At 45.1% G+C, this 20236-nt stretch overlaps 1 protein-coding gene across 1 annotated transcript in view; it reads left to right on the top strand.

Moving 5' to 3' along the window:
• The window catches only part of LOC106562298 (chromodomain Y-like protein 2), a 46007-nt gene that overhangs the window by 10214 nt on the left and 15557 nt on the right, over window positions 1–20236 (top strand). Inside the window, exons 2-3 of the mRNA XM_014127082.2 lie at window positions 936–1614; window positions 18551–18768. Of these exons, the coding sequence (XP_013982557.1) occupies window positions 936–1614; window positions 18551–18768 (897 nt within the window). The remainder of the gene's footprint in view (window positions 1–935; window positions 1615–18550; window positions 18769–20236) is intronic.

The following is a 20236-nucleotide window of genomic DNA, read 5'->3' as shown; positions in this document are numbered from 1 at the left end:
TGCATTTGAGAATATGTCAAGAACACCCTGTCTGTTACACAATGGACAAACTAGACTCTAGTGTAGGCATTATAATCGGCAATTTCTTGTCATGTTTCTAAAACAATGAAATCTCTCGAGTGAATGAGAAAGTGCCCATTGCTTTCAGAAAGCAGTTTGGAGTCACGCTTCTCACTTGTTTATAGGCACGACATGGCTTTCACCTCTATAAGTGATGATTAAATAGTTTGACAACCCTGTTTGTAAGCTTTCAAATGATATCAAACCCAACTGTTTATCTTTTTTCAGTGATGAAAACATGGATGTCTCATGGTAGGGTGGGTATGCAAAAGGGGTCAACTTTGAGCACCTTTTATCTCCTGAATGTTTTGGCAATTAGGTCAAGCAAGTCACTTTCTGACCACTTGTACCATGGGCAAACATGCATGGAAGGTTTCGTTCAAATCAAAAGGGGGGCAGTCAGAAAGTGATTGAATTCATATAGAACTACTCTTAGGCCAAAATGCTCAGTCTGTCAGCTCCACGTTTAATCTGTAATTGTGTGATCACAGTGCTGCTCCCATTGTTCCTCTCCTACATCTCCTATAACAGCTCTCTCTAACGCATGATGAGAGCTTGCCTATCAGCACAGCAATTCCAGAACAGAATTACTGATAGGCTGGTTATGCTAACATTAAAGAGGAGAGATTCAAAGTAGAGCTTTAACCTAGTCAGACTTTATTTACATCCCTATTACACATGCTTACTAGAGAATGACATGGTGACAGGTGGTACTTTTTCAATCTGATTTGAAATCATTACAAATGGTATCATGTGCACATTTCTGAATGAATCACCAAGGAACTGATATAGGTATTTATTAGGCAAGGATAATGTCATTGAATTGTGATCATGTCATTTGAAATACTGACTCTTTCTTGATTTTCTCCCTCTAGGTGGAGCGGATCATGGACAAGCGGCGCAACAAGAAGGGCAAGTGGGAGTACCTGATCCGGTGGAAGGGTTATGGCAGCAAGGAGGACACCTGGGAGCCCGAGCACCACCTGCTGCACTGTGAGGAGTTCATCGACGGCCTGCATCTGCACACCCAACACAAACAACCCAAACCCCCCAAGCTGCCCCCCGGGACGGCTGGGGGACTAGGGAGGCCAGGAGGGCCACTAGGGGGTGTTGGACCACACCTCCTATCCGCCCTTCCTCCAGCCCCAGACACCCCGAGAGCACGAGCAGAGGCACGTAAGAAGAAAAGGACTAGTGTTAGTCCAGGGGCCGGGGTTAATCCTGGGGCAGGGGTAAGGGAGGGCATGGGTTTGGGGGTTGGTACTGGAGCTTCTCTGAAGCAGAAGAAGGTGAGTGGAGGAGGAGCTGGAGGAGGAGGGGGGGGGAAGCATGTCTCTCCACACAGGATGACCAAAGCTATGCCATACAAGGCTTCTCCGGGGGGACTACAGTTTGTGCCCCCAGTAAGGAGCCCCCATAACGGACTACAGAACGGAGAGATGGACCCTGTCCTGTACAGGGCAACAGCCAGGACACACAGACTGACCCATGACACGGTAGAGAGGGTGATGGGGGGCGTGGAGACCCCCGGGACACCACTGGTCAACGAACTAGGTAAGTGACGTGCTCTGAATGGTATATACACCTTATTATAGATAGTTGGGTCATGAGTTTGTCCTGGCCAAGTGACCTGGCCAGAAAACATTCAGGCCCCTAGCTATTGATTGAATGAACATGTGCAGTGAACTCTAGGATTTGTAGTAGGATTGATAGACAGAGGGATAGACGGAACATTTACATCACAGCTTGAGGTGATGCTGGTTTGTTCAGTCAGCTTGCTATCTTGCCAATATGCCAGCCAGTTAGCTTACATAATAGCCCAGTGGAAATGACATTGTTATATTGTGGTTGTCATTTTCATTTTCACTCAATTCCAATTCAATGTAGTTTTGTTCTCTATTGAATTACAGTGATTCCAGCGGGATGGGAATATTCATTTGAAATGGAAATCCATTGTATTCTGAACAGTTAGCTACATGCCATAGTGGATTTGGTAAACCAGGTTGTATCTCTGCATTGTAGCAGATGTAGATGAGATAGCCAGAGGATGCCTCCGTGACCTATAGTTGAATACATGTTCTGTGAGGTCCTTATGGTTCAGTATTGTACTACTGAGAGCGGTGATAAGGACAGTGAATTTCAGTCCCGGGTCACAGTCCAAGACTAGCCTCATTGAATTAAAGGTTATATTTATAAAGTCCTTTCCACCTCTGCCAGGGTCAAATCACAATGTGTGAGGGCTGTTTGTCATCACATCGATAGTTAGATTCTTCTACATTTGTCTGGATAGACTGGATGTTTGTCAGTGGTAGTATTCTATGATTTTGTTTTAGTCCAATCTCATACCCAAGAAAATCAGTGCCATGTGGCAAATGTAACACATTACAGCATACTGATGATATACTGAAGGCAGTTAATGGCCACATCACCACAGTGTGTTACACTTTACAACACAGTACTATTGTACACCTCATATTTATGTTAGGTGTGAATCATGTTCTGTAAAGCATTTTATTGTTACTGTTAGTTCTCTATTAGCACTCAGGATAAGCTGGAGCCCTAGGCCACGGTAGAGCTGTGAAGATGTTGAACAATGTTTGGTTATCTGACTAGAACAAGACATGGAAAGTCACTGCATTTATTTGCGTCAAACATGCGAAGAAAAGCCAAAAGCAGGCATGCTTGTATTACACTTGAACAGTGATTTTTGCAGGGCACATATTTGTCTGAAACCGTTGTAAAAAGCATAAAGAATCTGTGTGTTTCCACAGAAACACTTTGTGTGTTTCCACAGATGATTATTGTTTTCCAATCCAGAGTCACTTAGACTCCAGCTGAAAGACACAGCAATGGGCTCAAAAATGTGACCTGTTTCAGGAAGCTAGGCTTTTGTCGTACGTCACTACTTCACATGAGAGGCATTTGAATGTAATCGTTTTATTTTTATACAAATGTGTTTTTTGGCAGAAATGCCTTCTGGATTATGTGAACTTTCATGTGTCTTAATAACAAACTTGTGTGCCATGTGTAAATAGAAATACAATAGTTAAATTACGAGCCTTGTTGGTTTAGCCACGGAAAAAGACAGGAACCTTCCCGCTAGCCATGATTGGCTGAGATAATGGCTGGGCTGGACATGCCGAGAGATGAGTTTGGATTGCTCTGCCATGTAGCATGCTTCTGTCTATAACATGAGCTGCTCAGTATGTGAAGATAATCCTTCCTACCACAGATTTTTTGAAAGATTTAACGTTAGCCATGGAGAACTGAAAAAGTGTTGCTACTAGAGGTCAACCTATTCATTAGGGCCGATTTCAAGTTTTCATAACAATCGGTAATCGTCATTTTTGGACGCCGATTATGGCGATTACATTGCAATCCACAAGGAGACTGCGTTGCAGGCTGACCACCGGTTACGTGAGTGCAGCAAGTAGCCAAGGTAAGTTGCTAGCTAGCATTAAACTTATCTTATAAAAAACAATCAATCTTAGCATAATCACTAGTTAACTACACATGGTTGATGATATTACTAGTTTAACTAGCTTGTCTTGCGTTGCATATAATCTATGCGGTGCCTGTTAATTTATCATTGAATCACAGCCTACTTCGCCAAACGGGTGCTTTAACAAGCGCATTCGCGAAAAAAGCATTGTCGTTGCACCAATGTGTACCTAACTGTAACGGTTGTCGTCGGGAATAGAGGACCAAAACGCAGCAGGAATGTGGATGCTCATCTTGATATTTATTTTAAATAAAGAGAACACCAAAACAACAAAACAGTCTTGTCAGGCTCACACAGGCAAAACAGGCAAAACAAGAAACAATCTCCCACAAACACTTAACCAAACACATACCCATATATAGGACTCTCAATCAGAGGCAACCTGCCTCCAATTGAGAGTCCAACCCCAATAAACTAGACATAGAAATACAAAAGACTAGAGACCACCTAGAACATAAACCCGGAAATAATAACTCAAACACCCTACTACATAAAACACCACCCCGAACCACATAAACAAAATACCCTCTGCCACGTCCTGACCAAACTACCATAACAAATAACCCTTATACTGGTCAGGACGTGACACTAACCATAAACATCAATGCCGTTCTTAAAATCAATACACAAGTATATATTTTTAAACCTGCATATTTAGTTAATATTGGCTGCTAACATGAATTTATTTTAACTAGGGAAATTGTGTCACTTCTCTTGCGTTCAGTGTAAGCAGAGTCAGGGTATATGCAGCAGTTTGGGCTGCCTGGCTAGTTGCGAAATGTGTGAAGACCATTTCTTCCTAATAAAGACCGTAATTAATTTGCCAGAATTGTACATAATTATGACATAACATTGAAGGTTGTGCAATGTAACAGCAATATTTAGACTTAGGGATGCCACCCGTTAGATAAAATACAGAATGGTTCCGTATTTCACTGAAAGAATAAACGTTTTGTTTTCGAAATTATAGTTTCCGGATTTGACCATATTAATGACCAAAGGCTCGTATTTCTGTGTGTTATTATATTATAATTAGACTATGATTTGATAGAGCATTCTGACTGAACAGTGGTAGGCAGCAGCAGGCTCATAAGCATTCATTCAAACAGCACTTTCCTGCATTTGCCAGCAGCTCTTCGCTGAGCTTCAAGCATTGTGCTGTTTATGACTTCAAACCTATCAACTCCCGAGATTAGGCTGGCAATACTAAAGTACCTATTAGAACATTCAATAGTCAAAGGTATATGAAATACAAATGGAATAGAGAGAAATAGTCCTATAATAACTACAACCTAAAACTTCTTACCTGGGAATATTGAAGACTCATGTTAAAAGGAACCACCAGCTTTCATATGTTCTCATGTTCTGAGCAAGGAACTTAAACATTAGCTTTTTTACATGGCACATATTGCACTTTTACTTTCTTCTCTAACACTTTGTTTTTGCATTATTTAAACCAAATTGAACGTTTCATTATTTATTTGAGACTAAATAGATTTTATTGATGTATTATATTAAGTTAAAATAAGTGTTCATTCAGTATTGTTGTAATTGTCATTATTACAAATGTGTATGTATATATGTAAATGTGTGTGTGTAAAAATCTGCCGATTAATCGGTAGCAGCTTTTTTGGTCCTCCAATAATCGGTATCGGCGTTGAAAAATCATAATTGGTCGACCTCCAGTTGCTACTGCTCAAAACAACATTTCTGCCCTGAATTTATCGACAAAGATCAGTGGGGAAAAGTTGTGATGGACTACTGTCTGCACACGGTCAGTGTGAACTGGAGTGACTTGACACAACGCGGGCCAAACAAGTTGTACAAACAAAACAGAAACACAGGACGTCTTATTTAGTCAGCTAAAGGGGTTCCAGAATGCTTTGACGCATTCATCCATGTTTACGGGTAAGAGTCTAGCTACATTTTCAGATATTATACGTTTCTAATTTTGTCAAAAAAGTTGTTTTCATTGCAAGTTAAAGTGTACTGTTAGCTAGCGAACGTTAGCTTGCTGGCTCGCAAGCTAATGTTGCGTGTATGATCTGTGTAGTAATATTATTTGTATCTCAGAAAGCCTTTTGCATTGCTAGTTTTGCATTGCTAGTAGCTTAATGTTAGCTAAATAGCTAACAATGAACCTGACGTGAACTCACTTTTGTACATCCCACTGGTCCGTACAATTTACCTTATTTATCCCAAAAAACGTAATACTTCCAGATCAACCGTAATATCAATACCATTGTAAAGCACAACTTCTCCCCTTTCCAACAAAATCAATGACGAGACCTTCATGATGCCCATCTCTGCATGTCACGACTTCCGCCGAAGTCGGCTCCTCTCCTTGTTCGGGTGGCGTTCGGCGATCGAGGTCACCGGCTTTCTAGCCATCGCCACTCCATTTTTGATATATCCATTTGTTTTGTCTTGTTCCATACACACCTGGTTTTCATTCTATAATCAACTGCATGTATTTAGTCCTCTATTTTCCCTCCATGTGTGTAATTGTTTATTGTTATGTGGATATTGTTCAGGCACTATACTTTTATGTTCCGTGTTTTGGGCACGTTTGTTTTTATGTGCTGTCATTTTTTGACCGGAATTAAAGTACGCCTGTTTACTACACTCTGATCTCCTGCACCTGACTTTGCCTCCGTACACACCCCTAACAGAATTACACACCAGAACCATGGAGTCAGCAGGAACAGGTACCCCCGTGAGCGGAGTCGAGGAGCGTGTCCAGGAACATTCTGCTATGTTACATCATCTTGGTGCCATGATGGATCGCATTGTCCAGACAATGGACTGCTGGGAGAGACAGGAAGTCTCCCCAGTGCCTCGACCAGCACAACCGGGGTTACCTCAACCCGTCCCGTCCGGAGGCAGTCCCGATAGGATGCGTCTCTCCCTTCCCAGGGAGTATGATGGGACAGCAGCACAGCGCCAGGGATTCCTGTTACAACTGGACCTCTACCTGGCCACTGTGCATCCAGCTCCCTCGGGAAGGGAGAGAGTGTCTGCCCTCATCTCATGCCTCTCGGGTAGAGCTTTGGAGTGGGCAAACGCCGTGTGGGGAGAAGGAGACGCGGCGTTGGACCACTTCGAGGAGTTCACCCGTCGCTGCCGGGCCGTCTTCGACCATCCGCCTGAAGGTAGAGCGGTGGGGGAACGGCTCTTCCATTTGAGGCAGGGGACGAGGAGCGCCCAGGAATTCGCCCTGGAATTCCGGACCTTGGCCGCCGGAGCAGGCTGGAACGACAGGGCCCTCATCGACCACTATCGGTGCAGCCTGCGCGAGGATGTCCAACGTGATATGTACTGCAGGGATGCCACCATCTCCTTTGACCAACTGGTGGATTTGTCCATCCGGTTGGATAACCTGCTGGTCACCCGCGGACGTCCAGAGTGGGCTCTGTCGGTGCCATCTTCCAGTACCCCCGCTCCGGTGTCCATGGAATTGGGAGGGGCTGCGCGTAGGGAGACTGGAGGAGGAGCCATCATGTGCACTATCTGTGGCCGCAGAGGGCACACTGCCGGTCGGTGCCGTGTCAGTTCCTCTGGGAGTCGAGGCAACAGGCAGGGCACTCTGGCGTCACCCCAGGTGAGTCTGCACCAGACTCATCCAGAGTCCTCTGTTGACCACCTGTTTGTATCGGTTTGTTTCCCTGATTTCTTTCCCCCCGCATTCCCAGCATAAGGCGCTCGTCAATTCAGGCGCAGCTGGGAATTTTATCGACAGAGCGTTAGCCCTTAGTTTAGGGATCCCCATTGTTCCTGTTGTTAGACCTTTCCCGGTTCACACTCTGGATAGTTGACCATTAGGTTCCGGGCTAATCAGGGAAGCCACCATCTCCCTGGCCATGGAGACGCAGGGGGGTCATGAGTTGAAAATCAGTCTCTTCCTCATTGACTGTCCTGCGTTTCCCTTGGTACTAGGCCTTCCCTGGTTAGCTCATCATAACCCCACTATTTCCTGGCAACAGAGGGTTCTCACGGGGTGGCCGCGATAGTGCTCGGGGAGGTGTGTAGGGGTTTCCATTGGTGCTACCACGGTGGAAAGTCCAGACCAGGTCTCCACCGTGCGCATACCCCCAGAATATGCCGATTTGGCTCTCGCCTTCTGTAAAAAGAAGGCGACTCAATTACCACCTCATCGACGGGGGGACTGTGCGATAAATCTCCTGGCAGACGCTGCGCTTCCCAGGAGTCACGTGTATCCCCTGTCGCAAGCGGAGACGTTGGCTATGGAGACATATGTCTCTGAATCTCTGCGTGAGGGGTACATTAGGTCCTCCACTTCACCCGCCTCCTCGAGTTTCTTTTTTGTGAAGAAGAAGGATGGAGGTCTACGCCCGTGCATTGACTATAGAGGTCTCAATCAAATCACGGTGAGGTACACTTACCCGCTACCTCTTATCGCCACGGCGATTGAGTCAATGCATGGAGCGTTCTTCTTCACGAAACTGAATCTCAGGAGTGTGTATAACCTGGTGTGTATCCGGGAGGGAGACGAGTGGAAGACAGCGTTTAGTACCACCTCAGGGCATTATGAGTACTTAGTCATGCCGTACGGGTTGATGAATGCTCCATCAGTTTTCCAATCCTTTGCAGACGAGATTTTCAGGGACCTGCATGGGCAGGGTGTAGTGGTGTATATCGATGACATTCTGATATACTCCGCTACACGCGCCGAGCATGTGTCCTTGGACGACTGTTGGAGCATGACCTGTACGTCAAGGCCGAGAAATGCCTGTTCTTTCAGCAGGTCGTCTCCTTCCTAGGGTATTGCATTTCCACATTAGGGGTGGAGATGGAGAGTGACCGCATTGCAGCCGTGCGTAATTGGCCGACTCCCACTACGGTAAAGGTGGTGCAGTGATTTTTATGGTTTGCCAATTACTACTGGAGATTTATCTGAGGATTTGGCCAGGTGGCTGCTCCCATTACCTCACTGCCGAAGGGGGGTCCTGTACGGTTGCAGTGGTTGGCTGAGGCGGACAGGGCTTTTGGGAAGCTAAGAGCTCTGTTTACTTCGGCTCCCGTGCTGGCCCATCCGGATCCCTCTTTGGCGTTCATAGTGGAGGTGGACACGTCCGAGGCTGGGATAGGAGCCGTGATCTCACAACACTCGGGTACGCCACCAAAACTCCGCCCCTGTGCTTTCTTCTCAAAGAAGCTCAGCCCAGCGGAGCGTAACTATGATGTGGGGGACCGGGAGCTGGAGCTGTTGGCTGTGGTTAAGGCGTTGAAGGCATGGAGACATTGGCTTGAGGGGGCTAAACACCCTTTCCTCATCTGGACTGACCACGGCAACCTGGAGTACATCCGGGCAGCGAGGAGACTGAATCCTCGTCAGGCAAGGTGGGCCATGTTTTTTACCCGTTTTGTGTTTACCCTATCCTACAGACCAGGTTCCCAGAATATGAAGGCAGACGCACTGTCCCGGCTGTATGACACAGAGGAGCGACTCCCATACTCCCAGCCTCTTGCCTGGTAGCGCCGGTCATGTGGGAGCTGGACGCGGACATTGAGCAGGTGTTGCGTACAGAGCCCGCTCCCCGCCAGTGTCCTGTCGGGCATATGTACGTTCCGTCTGCTGTCCGTGACCAGTTGATCTATTGGGCCCACACGTCACCCTCCTCTGGTCATCCAGGTATTGGTCGGACAGTGCGCTGTCTGACTGGGAAGTACTGGTGGCCCACATTGGCAAAGGACGTGGGGGTTTGTTTCCTCCTGCTCGGTGTGTGCCCAGTGTAAGGCTCCAAGACACCTGCCCAGAGGTAAGCTACACCCCTTACCCGTTCCACAAAGACCTTGGTCATGGAACATCTGGGGGTCTCGATCAGCCTTACCTCAGGTTTTCACCCCGAGAGTAACGGGCATGTAGAGAGAGTCAACCAGGATGTGGGCAGGTTTCTGTGGTCCTATTGCCAGGACCGGCCAGGGGAGTGGGCGGCGTTCGTGCCCTGGGCCGAGATGGCACAGAACTCGCTTCACCACTCCTCCACTAACCTCTACCCTTTTCAGTGCGTATTGGTGTACCAGCCGGTTCTGGCGCCGTGGCATCAGGGTCAGACCGAGGCTCCTGCGGTGGACGACTGGTTCAGGCGCGTGGAGGAGACATGGAAGGCCGCCCATGTTCAACTCCAGCGAGCCACGCTTCGCCAAAAGACCAGCGCGAACCGTCACTGCAGTGAGACCCCGGTGTTCGCACCGGGGGACCGGGTCTGGCTCTCGACCCGAAACCTGCCCCCCTGCCTGCCCTGCCGGAAGCTGGGTCCACGGTTTGTGGGGCCATTCAAAGTCCTGAGGAGGGTGAACGAGGTGTGTTACAGATTACAGCTTCCCTCTGATTACCGTATTAACCCCTCGTTCCATGTGTCTCTCCTCAGGCCGGTGGTGGCTGGTCCGCTCCAGGAATCTGAGGTGTGGGAGGTCCCTCCGCCCCCTCTGGACATCGAGAGTGCCCTGGCGTACTCCATCCGTCCGTTCCATCCTGGATTCGAGCCGTCGGGCAGGGGGGAGTGTGGAGTGGTGTGGTCCGGAGGAGAGGTGCTGGGTCCTGGTTGCGGACGTTTTGGACCCCGAACTGCTGCGGGAGTTTCACCGTCGCCGGCCGGATCGCCCTGCGCCTCGCCCTCCGGGTCGTCCCCGAGGCCGTTGTCGGCGTACCGCTGGAGCCGCGCGTCAAGGGGGAGCACTGTCACGACTTCCGCCGAAGTCGGCTCCTCTCCTTGTTTGGGTGGCGATCGACGTCACCGGCTTTCTAGCCATTGCCGCTCCATTTTTGATATATCCATTTGTTTTCTCTTGTTCCATACACACCTGGTTTTCATTCCATAATCAACTGCATGTATTTAGTCCTCTGTTTCCCCTCCATGTCTTTGTGTGTAATTGTTTATTGTTATGTGGATATTGTTCAGGCGCTATACTTTTGTTATGTTCCGTGTTTTGGGCACGTTTATGTTTTGATGTGCTGTCGTTTTTTGACCGGAACTAAAGTACGCCTGTTTACTACACTCTGATCTCCTGCACCTGACTTCGCCTCCGTACACACCCGTAACACTGCATGATTCAAGAAGGCAATGAGCTCCGTCGGGTCTTTTTAAAAATGGCGGGTGGTGAAGCGAAACCTGCTGCGTGATAGTGAGAAGGTGAGATGTCGTGTGGGGAAACAGCTTTTTTCACTTGATCTGTCCAACTTATCACCTTATCACCTCTAAAATGTAAATAAAACACTATGAAGAGTTTATATAATGTGTCATGACATACCTTTTTGAAGGTTTGTGTTGAATTTGAATCGGGTTTTTAGGGCGGTGCTAAAGTGATCTTCAGAGGTAAACAGCGGCTTTTGAGAGTCATGATAGCTTGCAGTGATGACGCAAAAAATGACTAGGTATCCCCCTTACCCTGTCCCTTTCTTGTTTTTAAACGGTGAGGGAAGTGCTACACCTGGTGGATAGAGGGTGTAAGACAGAATTAGTTGCTTTATGTGTGCTGTATGTTATGTCATGACTCATCACAATTTAACGTACAGCGTCGGAGGGGTCCGTTTTTTTCAACTCTCCACTACTATAGATCTATTACCATGTCAATCAACACTTGAATAGAAACATAGTTCACACCCCAGAATTTGATGTCAACACCGTTGCTACAGTCCCATTAGTTTTCATTGCAACCTCGTTTGAATGTCGCGGTTGCGCAAATTTGTACGGAATGAGTTTGGCACCGTTAGTTGGTTAGCTTTAGTTACCTGCAGAAACATACTACAGCATTTCATGTATGGTGGCTAGCTATGACAATCAGTTTGTATTGCTAGTAGTATGGTTGGGATTATGATTAATTGTTTACCTAGCTAGCTACATGTGTAAACAAAAGACTCCACTTCGCCAGATTACATGACCCATCAAGTTAACCAAGTGTGTCTGGGGGTGAATACGGCCATCTATTGTATTTCATAAATGTGTACATGTCTAGACAATAGTGCCGGGTCGCGTCAATTCAAATCTGGCATCAGAACAAAATAGTTAGCACAGAGTAACTTCTGATTCCTTTGTACTTTAATTAATGCAAACACTTGAATGGTAAATATGATGTTCGTATATACGGTCTCACTGTAACACCACGCAGGGCAGACAGAGAAGAGAATGACACATCCTTTGTTCTTCCTTAAATACTCTGACAGAGAGAGTTCCCGCTCACTGCTGGCCTGTCCGAGGGAGGATGAGCATGGTTTAAACTTACTCATCCTATCGTTGGCGTGCAGGCTGGTCCCAGCCTCGTGACGCACTTCCTGTTGCCGGGTGTAGTTATTGTCTTTAGCAGTTGACTTATCTATAGTTTATATACTTAATATTGTAGCATAGCTTCTCTGTTATATTATATAAGTTATGCAAACAAATAGCCAGTTCAATCCTAACAGTAGTGAACCATCCACTTAGCTAGATGTGGCTGTGGGGAGGTTATAGCATTTCTTTCACATGACCCATCAATTTAGACAAGTGTGTCTCGGTAAGCATCATCTAATAATTATAAAATATTTATACAACATTTTTATGAACACTTTCTATTTTGATATTGCTACTATGCAAATATACAAGTAACCATTTCACTGTACCGATTACACCTTTGTGTTTGATATTGTGTGTTTACCAGAGACGGTAATGTGAACAACAACATTACCTGCACCAAAGTCAGATTAGTATATAGGCAAAGGACTAGATAATGTATTGTTACCTGGAGTTTTTCCTTATTGTAGGCTACTACATTCACCACTTTTATTCTTGAAATCTTTGGTTCTTTACTACAATACCTTACTCACTCTGTTTAGCACATGGCCTCGCTTGTGAATCCCTAAAGACATGGGTGGGGCTAAAGGTTAAGAGGGTGTGAACGATGATGAATAGGTGTAGACAAAGAAGAGCTCTGCAGTAAGTGTACCAAAACATTCAAGGGACATTTCCTCAAAAGTGGGGTTACAAGTTTAACATTCAAAGCAGAATTACTTTCCCATTGTTCCTCAACTGCAGTGTTGGATATACCATTTTGTAGCTTTGAATCACTACTTTTGTCCAACGTAAAAAACACAATTTCAAATTTTGAGACCGAATCGAGGTGGTCGGTCACAAATTACCTACAGTCCCTTATGCTTCGCATTATCGTCTCTATCTCTGTCTATCATGAAAGCAGGACAGGGTTGAGGTTTTAATGTCATCAATCTATATACATCCACTATACGGATCCATTAGTGTCACTTTGCCTTCATAGAAACATTTGCCTCAATATGGTCCCATCGCAACAAGTGTAATAGTTTATTGGTTGGGTGATAACATTGTGACCTATGATGTCTAATGTCACAAGATGGCTGAGGAGAAATGTCTGTCACGCTTACAGCAAGCCTTGGATTCTAACATCTGGCTGGGGTCTGGGGACTCTGAAAGGCCTACCTACCCCTGAGGGATCAAACCAAGGTTTGGACACGGTTTGCCAGCATTTACACTCTAGCTCTTTTTCCCATGGTCAAATCAGATCATAGAATACTTGTGCTGAAACATTTGTTGTGATAAAATATATCTGTAGGAATAGAAGAAATGATCATTGTAGTTGGTAATGTCTCAATGGGTCAAGTTATGTTTGCCTTGGTCAGTAACTGAATGTTGGTCCCTGTTTGGTCTTCAGTGCTCAGCAGTGCTCAGTAATTGTTCTCTGTTGACCTGTAAACAAAATGAGTCACATTGTCTCTCTCTGAGGATCATGGTCTTGCATTTGAATGTTGTCACAGCCATAGTTTACCCCAGACTGGGGCCTTGGTGTGAGTCCATCTCTTTGCTCATTTGCAGTCATGCCTCTTTCATTGTCTTAGAGACTAATAGAATCGAGATGGGGTCTGATTCAATAGTTATGATACGTTGACAGGAGAGCAGCATGCAAAATGAGGATGTTTCCTGATGACAAAGAGAATTGATATAGCCTTCTCACTCTTTCAAGGGAGTATTTTAAGAAAGAGTCTGAATAGACATGCAATATAGATGACCAAGTTTTTTTCTTCGATATCAGTAATGCACATCCCAGCTCTACAGAAGTTAAATAACATTTGCATGTCTACTGGGTCACTAGCTGAGCTGGCACTTACAGTACTACTGTGTGCACAAAAGCTGTCTCTGAACAAGTCTTCCAGTGAAGAGGCTCAAGTACACCCCTTGAGATTAGAGGTCGACCGATTAATCGGAATGGCCGATTAATTAGGGCTGATTTCAAGTTTTCATAACAATCGGAAATCGGCATTTTTGGACACCGATCATGGCCGATTACATTGCACTCCACGAGGAGACTGCATCGCATGCTGACTACCTGTTATGCGAGTGCAGAAAGGAGCCAAAGTAAGGTGCTAGCTAGCATTAAACGTATCTTATAAAAAAAACTATCAATCTTAACGTAGTCACTAGTTAACTACACATGGTTGATGATATTACTAGTTTATCTAGCTTGTCCTGCGTTGCATATAATCGATGCGGTGCCTGTTAATTTATCATTGAATCATAGCCTACTTCGCCAAATGGGTGATTTAACCCCTGTGCGGCGGACGGACATCCAGCGAAAAATCATATCGTCATTAGCATAACAAAATGTAATAAAAATTTTAAAAAATTTAAAATTCTAATTATATTGTTTTATAGATACTCCTCTCCTGAATCGAACCACGTTGTCCGATTTCAAAAAGGCTTTACAGCAAAAGCAAAACATTAGATTATGTTAGAGGAGTATATTGTAAAAGTAGCCACATAGCCATTTTCCGACCAACCACATGCATCACAAATAACCAAAAAACAGCTAAATGCAGCACTAACCTTTGACAATCTTCATCAGATGACACACCTAGGACATCATGTTACACAATACATGCATTCTTTTGTTCGATAAAGTTCATATTTATATATAAAAACAGCATTTTACATCGGTGCGTAACGTTGACTAACTATTTTCCCTCAAATGCATCCAGTGAAACAGTGCTACAATTTAGTAAATTACTATTCGAAAACATTTTTAAAATGTAATATTGTCATTCTAAGATTTATAGATGAATATCTCTTGAAAGCACCTGTAATACCAGATTTAAAAATAACTTTACTGGGTAATCACACTTTGCGATAAAAGGGGATGCGATACTCAGAAAATTACCTAGTAAATATAGGTCTGCGCCATCTTGGAACAATCGCATATCACAACTAGTCTTGTATACTATTGTCAATAATCCCTTACCTTTGGTTGTCTTCATCAGAAAGCACTTCCAGGAATCCCAGGTCCACAACAAATGTATTTTCGTTCGAAAAAATTACTCCTTTATGTTCCAAGAGCTTGTTCTTGTTAGCGCATCTGAAGGCTGCTCCAAAACTTCCGTCGGCCACGGGACAGCTATTTCGAGAAAAGGCATTTTTTTTTCATTTAGGTTCGTTCAAACATGTCAAACGTTGTATAACATAAATCTTCAGGGCCTGTTTCAACAAGAGAGCCAATAAGATTCGAGGGGGACGATTGCATTGTGTTTCAAAACGTTTCGAAAGGGGAGGGTAGACAGGGCCGCCGGCGTCATAATGGTGATGGCCCTCCTCATGTGACCAATTTCAACAGCGTCTCATTCAGTTTTAACAGTAGGAGACGCAAACCACTTTGTAAAGACTGGGGACATCTAGTGGAAGCAATAGGAAGTGCTCAATGAACCATAGCTCACGGTGTGATTAATAGGCAAAGATGTGAAGTTGAGTCCACAATTCAGAATTCCACATCCTGTTATGATCGGTCTCGGGGTTTTGACTGCCATATGAGTTCTGTTATACTCACAGACACCATTCAAACAGTTTTAGAAACTTTAGGGTGTTTTCTATCCACAAGTATTAATTATATGCATATCCTAGCTTCTGAGTTTGAGTAGGAGGCCGTTTAAAATGGGCACAATTTTTTTTCAAAAATCGCTTTAGCGCCCCCTATCCTAGGGGAACGCCAAGAGGTTAACAAGCGCATTCGCAAAAAAAGCACTGTCGTTTCACCAATGTGTACCTAACCATAAACATCAACTCCTTTCTTAAAATCAATACACAAGTATATATTTTTAAACCTGCATATTTAGTTAATATTGCCTGCTAACATGAATTTCTTTTAACTAGGGAAATTGTGTCACTTCTCTTGCGTTCTGTGCAACAGAGTCAGGGTATATACAGCAGTTTGGGCCGCCTGGCTCTTTGCGAACTAATTTGCCAGAATTTTACATAATTATGACATAACATTGAAGGTTGTGCAATCTAACAGCAATATTTAGACTTATGGATGCCACCCGTTCGATAAAATACGGAATGGTTCCGTATTTCACTGAAAGAATAAACGTTTTGTTTTCGAAATGATAGTTTCCAGATTTGACCAGATTAATGACCCAAGGCTCGTATTTGTGTGTGTTATTATATTATAATTAGTCTATGATTTGATAGAGCAGTCTGACTGAGCGATGGTAGGCAGCAGCAGGCTCGTAAGCATTCATTCAAACAGCACTTTACTGCGTTTGCCAGCAGCTCTTCGCAATGCTGTTTATGACTTCAAGTCTATCAACTCCCGAGATTAGGCTGGCAATACTAAAGTGCCTATTAGAGCATCCAATAGTCAAAGGTATATGAAATACAAATGGTATAGAGAGAAATAGTCCTATAATAACTACAACCTAAAACTTCTTACCTGGGAATATTGAAGACTCATGTTAAAAGGAACCACCAGCTTTCATATGTTCTCATGTTCTGAGCAAGGAACTTAAACATTAGCTTTTTTACATGGCACATATTGCACTTTTACTTTCTTCTCTAACACTTTGTTTTTGCATTATTTAAACCAAATTGAACGTTTCATTATTTATTTGAGACGAAATCGATTTTATTGATGTCACGCTCTGACCTAGGAGAGCTGTGTTTTCTCTGTTAGGTCAGGGTGTGATAGGTGGGTGGGCATTCTATGTTTTTGTTTTCTATGTTTTGGCCAGGTATGGTTTCCAATCAGAGGCAGCTGTCTATCGTTGTCTCTGATTGGAAGCCATACTTAGGCAGCCTGTTTTTCCTGTGTTGGTGTGGGTAGTTGTTTTTCGTTTTGTTAGTTACCTGACGGAACTGTTGGCTGTTGTTTTTGTTGAAGTGTTTTCATTAAAGTAAAGTATGAGCAGTCTACACACTGCGCCTTGGTCCCCTTTATACGACCCTCGTTACAGAACTACCCACCATGATTGGATCAAGCGGCGTGCCCAGGCAGAAATGGACACCTGGTCACATAAGGAGTGGACGGAAAGGAGAAACTGGACTTGGGGCCAGGTAATAGAGAGATATCGGAGCCTACCGGGGAGGAACGAGAGGCAGCCCCCAAAATATTTTTGGGGGGCACACGGGTAGTTTGGCTGGGCCAGGGGTGAGACCTGAGCCAACTCCCCGTGCTTATTGTGGTGAGCATGTGCCTGCCTCTCACACTCTCTCTCCAGTGCGCCTCCATAGCCCAGTACGTCCTGTGCCTGCTCCTCGCGCTCTCCCTCCAGTGCGCCTCCATAATCCAGTACGTCCTGTGCCTGCTCCTCGTACTCTCCCTCCAGTTCGCCTCCATAGCCCAGTACGGCCGGTGCCTACTTTGAGCACTCGGTCCTCAGTGCGTCTCCCCAGTTCGGTGAGACCTGTTCCAGCTCCACAAATAAAGCCTCCAGTGATAATCGATGGTCCGAAGCCTGTAAAGATGATCCATGGCACGAAGCCTCTAGTGATGATCCATGGCCTGGAGCCTGTAGAGATAATCCTTGGCAAAAAGCCTGTAGGGATTATAAATGGTCCGGAGCCTGTAGGGATAATCCATGGCCCTGCACCTGTAGAGATTATCCATGGTACGAAGCCTCCAGTGATGATCCATGGCGCGGAACCTGTAGAGATGATCCATGGCATGGAGCCAGCAGCAATGGTCAGTAGTCCGGAACCTATAATGACGCTTCCCAGTCCGAAGCCTCCTGCGACGCTCCTCCGTCCGGAGCCTCTGGCGACGCTCCCCAGTCCGGAGCCCCCGGCGACGCTCCCCAGTCCGGAGTCTTCAACGGCGGTCTGCAGCCCGGAGTCTTCAATGGCGGCCTTCAGCTCGGAGTCTTCAGTGGCGGTTGGCGTTTCAGAGCATCTGGCGATGATCCACGGTCTGGTTCCTCCGGACACACAGAAGCAGGGGGATCAGTGGGCAGGGGGGGTTCTACGCCCGGAACCAGAGCCGCCGCAAAATATGGATGCCCACCCGAACCCTCCCCAATAGGTTCAGGTTTGCGGCCGGGTGTCCGCACCTATGGGGGGGGGGCGGAAAGTGCTGTCACGCTCTGACCTAGGAGAGCTGTGTTTTCTCTGTTTAGTTAGGTCAGGGTGTGATAGGTGGGTGGGCATTCTATGTTTTTGTTTTCTATGTTTTGGCCAGGTATGGTTTCCAATCAGAGGCAGCTGTCTATTGTTGTCTCTGATTGGAAGCCATACTTTGGCAGCCTGTTTTTCCTGTGTTGGTGTGGGTAGTTGTTTTTCGTTTTGTTAGTTACCTGACGGAACTGTAGGCTGTCGTTTTGTTGTTTTTGTTGAAGTGTTTTCATTAAAGTTAAGTATGAGCACTCTACACGCTGCGCCTTGGTCCCCTTTATACGACCCTCGTTACAATTGATGTATTATATTAAGTTAAAATAAGTGTTCATTGTTCATTCAGTATTGTTGTAATTGTCATTATTATAAATATATATATATATAATAATTGGCCGATTAATCGGTAGCGGCTTTTTTTGGTCCTCCAATAATCGGTATCGGCGTTGAAAAATCATAGTCCGTCATGTCATTTTCCAGGAAAGTCTCTCTAAATTAGGGTGCACTGCTCTGACTCCTGATGGATCCTCAGCTCATCATGCACTCTGCCCATCACGCACTCTGCCCATCACTCACTCTGCTCCATATGTTCCAACAGGCTCCACACTCTCCAACGGTGAGATGAATCTGCACAGCTCTGTGAAGAGGAAGCTTGGAGAGGACAAAGGCTACGTGTTCGACAAGCGGCTGAGGTACAACGTGCGGCAGAACGAGACCAACTGTCGATTCCGTGACATTGTCGTCAGGAAGGAGGAGGGCTTCACGCATGTGCTGCTCTCCAGCCAGACGTCTGACAACAACGCACTAACACCAGAGGTAGATTCTTTGACACACAGAAATAGGACTCATAAGCTATGCATTGCCTTTTTGAATAATTCAGTACCTAGTGTTTTCTTCCCATGTATGTACTGTTGTGCTGGAGCACTACATAATGTATATGTCACTATGCATTGCCTCACATTGTAAATGAGTAACAATGTGACTCGACTGAATTACGGCCCATCACAGACTATTGTGTTATGTGATTTCTAAGGATATCTCAATAGGAAGATTCTGACAGAGAAATGAATACCTCTCCGATAGTGTTACATGTTGCTGCCAAAAGCCTTTTATTGCCTTGACATAAAACTCAGCATAGAATAGTTTTTTTTCTATTTGTATTACACACTGAGTTTGGGAATGGATTGTGTTTGTGTAAAATATGACTATTGTCAAAGTATGCCTTCACAGTGGTTCTCCGCAGTACTTTCTTCACTTCAAACAACTGTACTGGGTGATTCAAACGCCTATCCATTATGTACCGTTAGCGGCGGTACAAAAATGTTGAGAGTCGATACGGGAGAAAACCCACTGCCTCTTAAATGACACTGGTGCCCAGTTATCAGCGGGTCCTTAACTGATCATTACCACTGCTGAAAAGCTGGTATTAATTGACCAATTAGTTCCTCTACTTCTCTGACTGTCCATGGTATTGGGGGCTTTGTCCTGGCTAACTCACAACATGGCTGCAACAACTAGGGCCAATGTTCGTCAATTTACATTTTCACACCCTCAAAAAAGAGCTTATGTCATTGGCGACTGTTACTGTAGAAAACTGCCACGAGCTACCGGAGAAGCTCTTGTGATATGCAAGATTCCCTTGCACAAAATCCTTCTGCTTAAGTGTGGAATAAGGCTTACTCATCCACTCTCAAGTGCTGTATTTTCATACTGCTCTTCTATGATATAATTCCATAGATTTCCGAGCTGAGTGGTCCTCCTTTAGACATCTCCCAAGAGAAGATTTTCTATCTGTCTTTGTGTGTGTTTGACTGACAGCTGATTGCTTATTTCCCCAGGCATCAAGCTATTAATGGCAAGCAGTTGTATGCTGTCATGTATGAGTCTATGACACGTCCCTGTGCATCCCAGTAGGCCATGACATAATTATATGTTTGTATTGTAAATCAAATCAAATTTTATTGATCACATGCAGATGTTATTGCGAGCAGATGTTACTTAACGACAGCAGTCTCACTCTTACCACCTCTCGTCTTCTCCATGTTAATGTCCTCGCTCCCTCAATCACTCTCTTACCCTCTTCCCGCCTTTTGGACACTTTCTTTCCTTTTACCAAGCCTGTAGATGACCATTACTCTGTATATGGAAATGCATATTTAACTGGCTCTGGAGTGTGCTTAATGTAAGCTTATACAAGGTTATATGCAACCCAGTATTTTTCATTGAACATTTGCCCTCTGCCGTATGTTCCTCCAGTTGTGCCAGATAAATTAGGAATCATTGG

The sequence above is a fragment of the Salmo salar genome, chromosome ssa11 (assembly GCF_905237065.1).
Source record: "Salmo salar chromosome ssa11, Ssal_v3.1, whole genome shotgun sequence".
NCBI classification, from domain to species: Eukaryota; Metazoa; Chordata; class Actinopteri; order Salmoniformes; family Salmonidae; genus Salmo; species Salmo salar.
The sequence above is the reverse complement of the archived record's forward strand: the minus strand, read 5'-3'. Positions and strand labels throughout refer to the sequence as shown.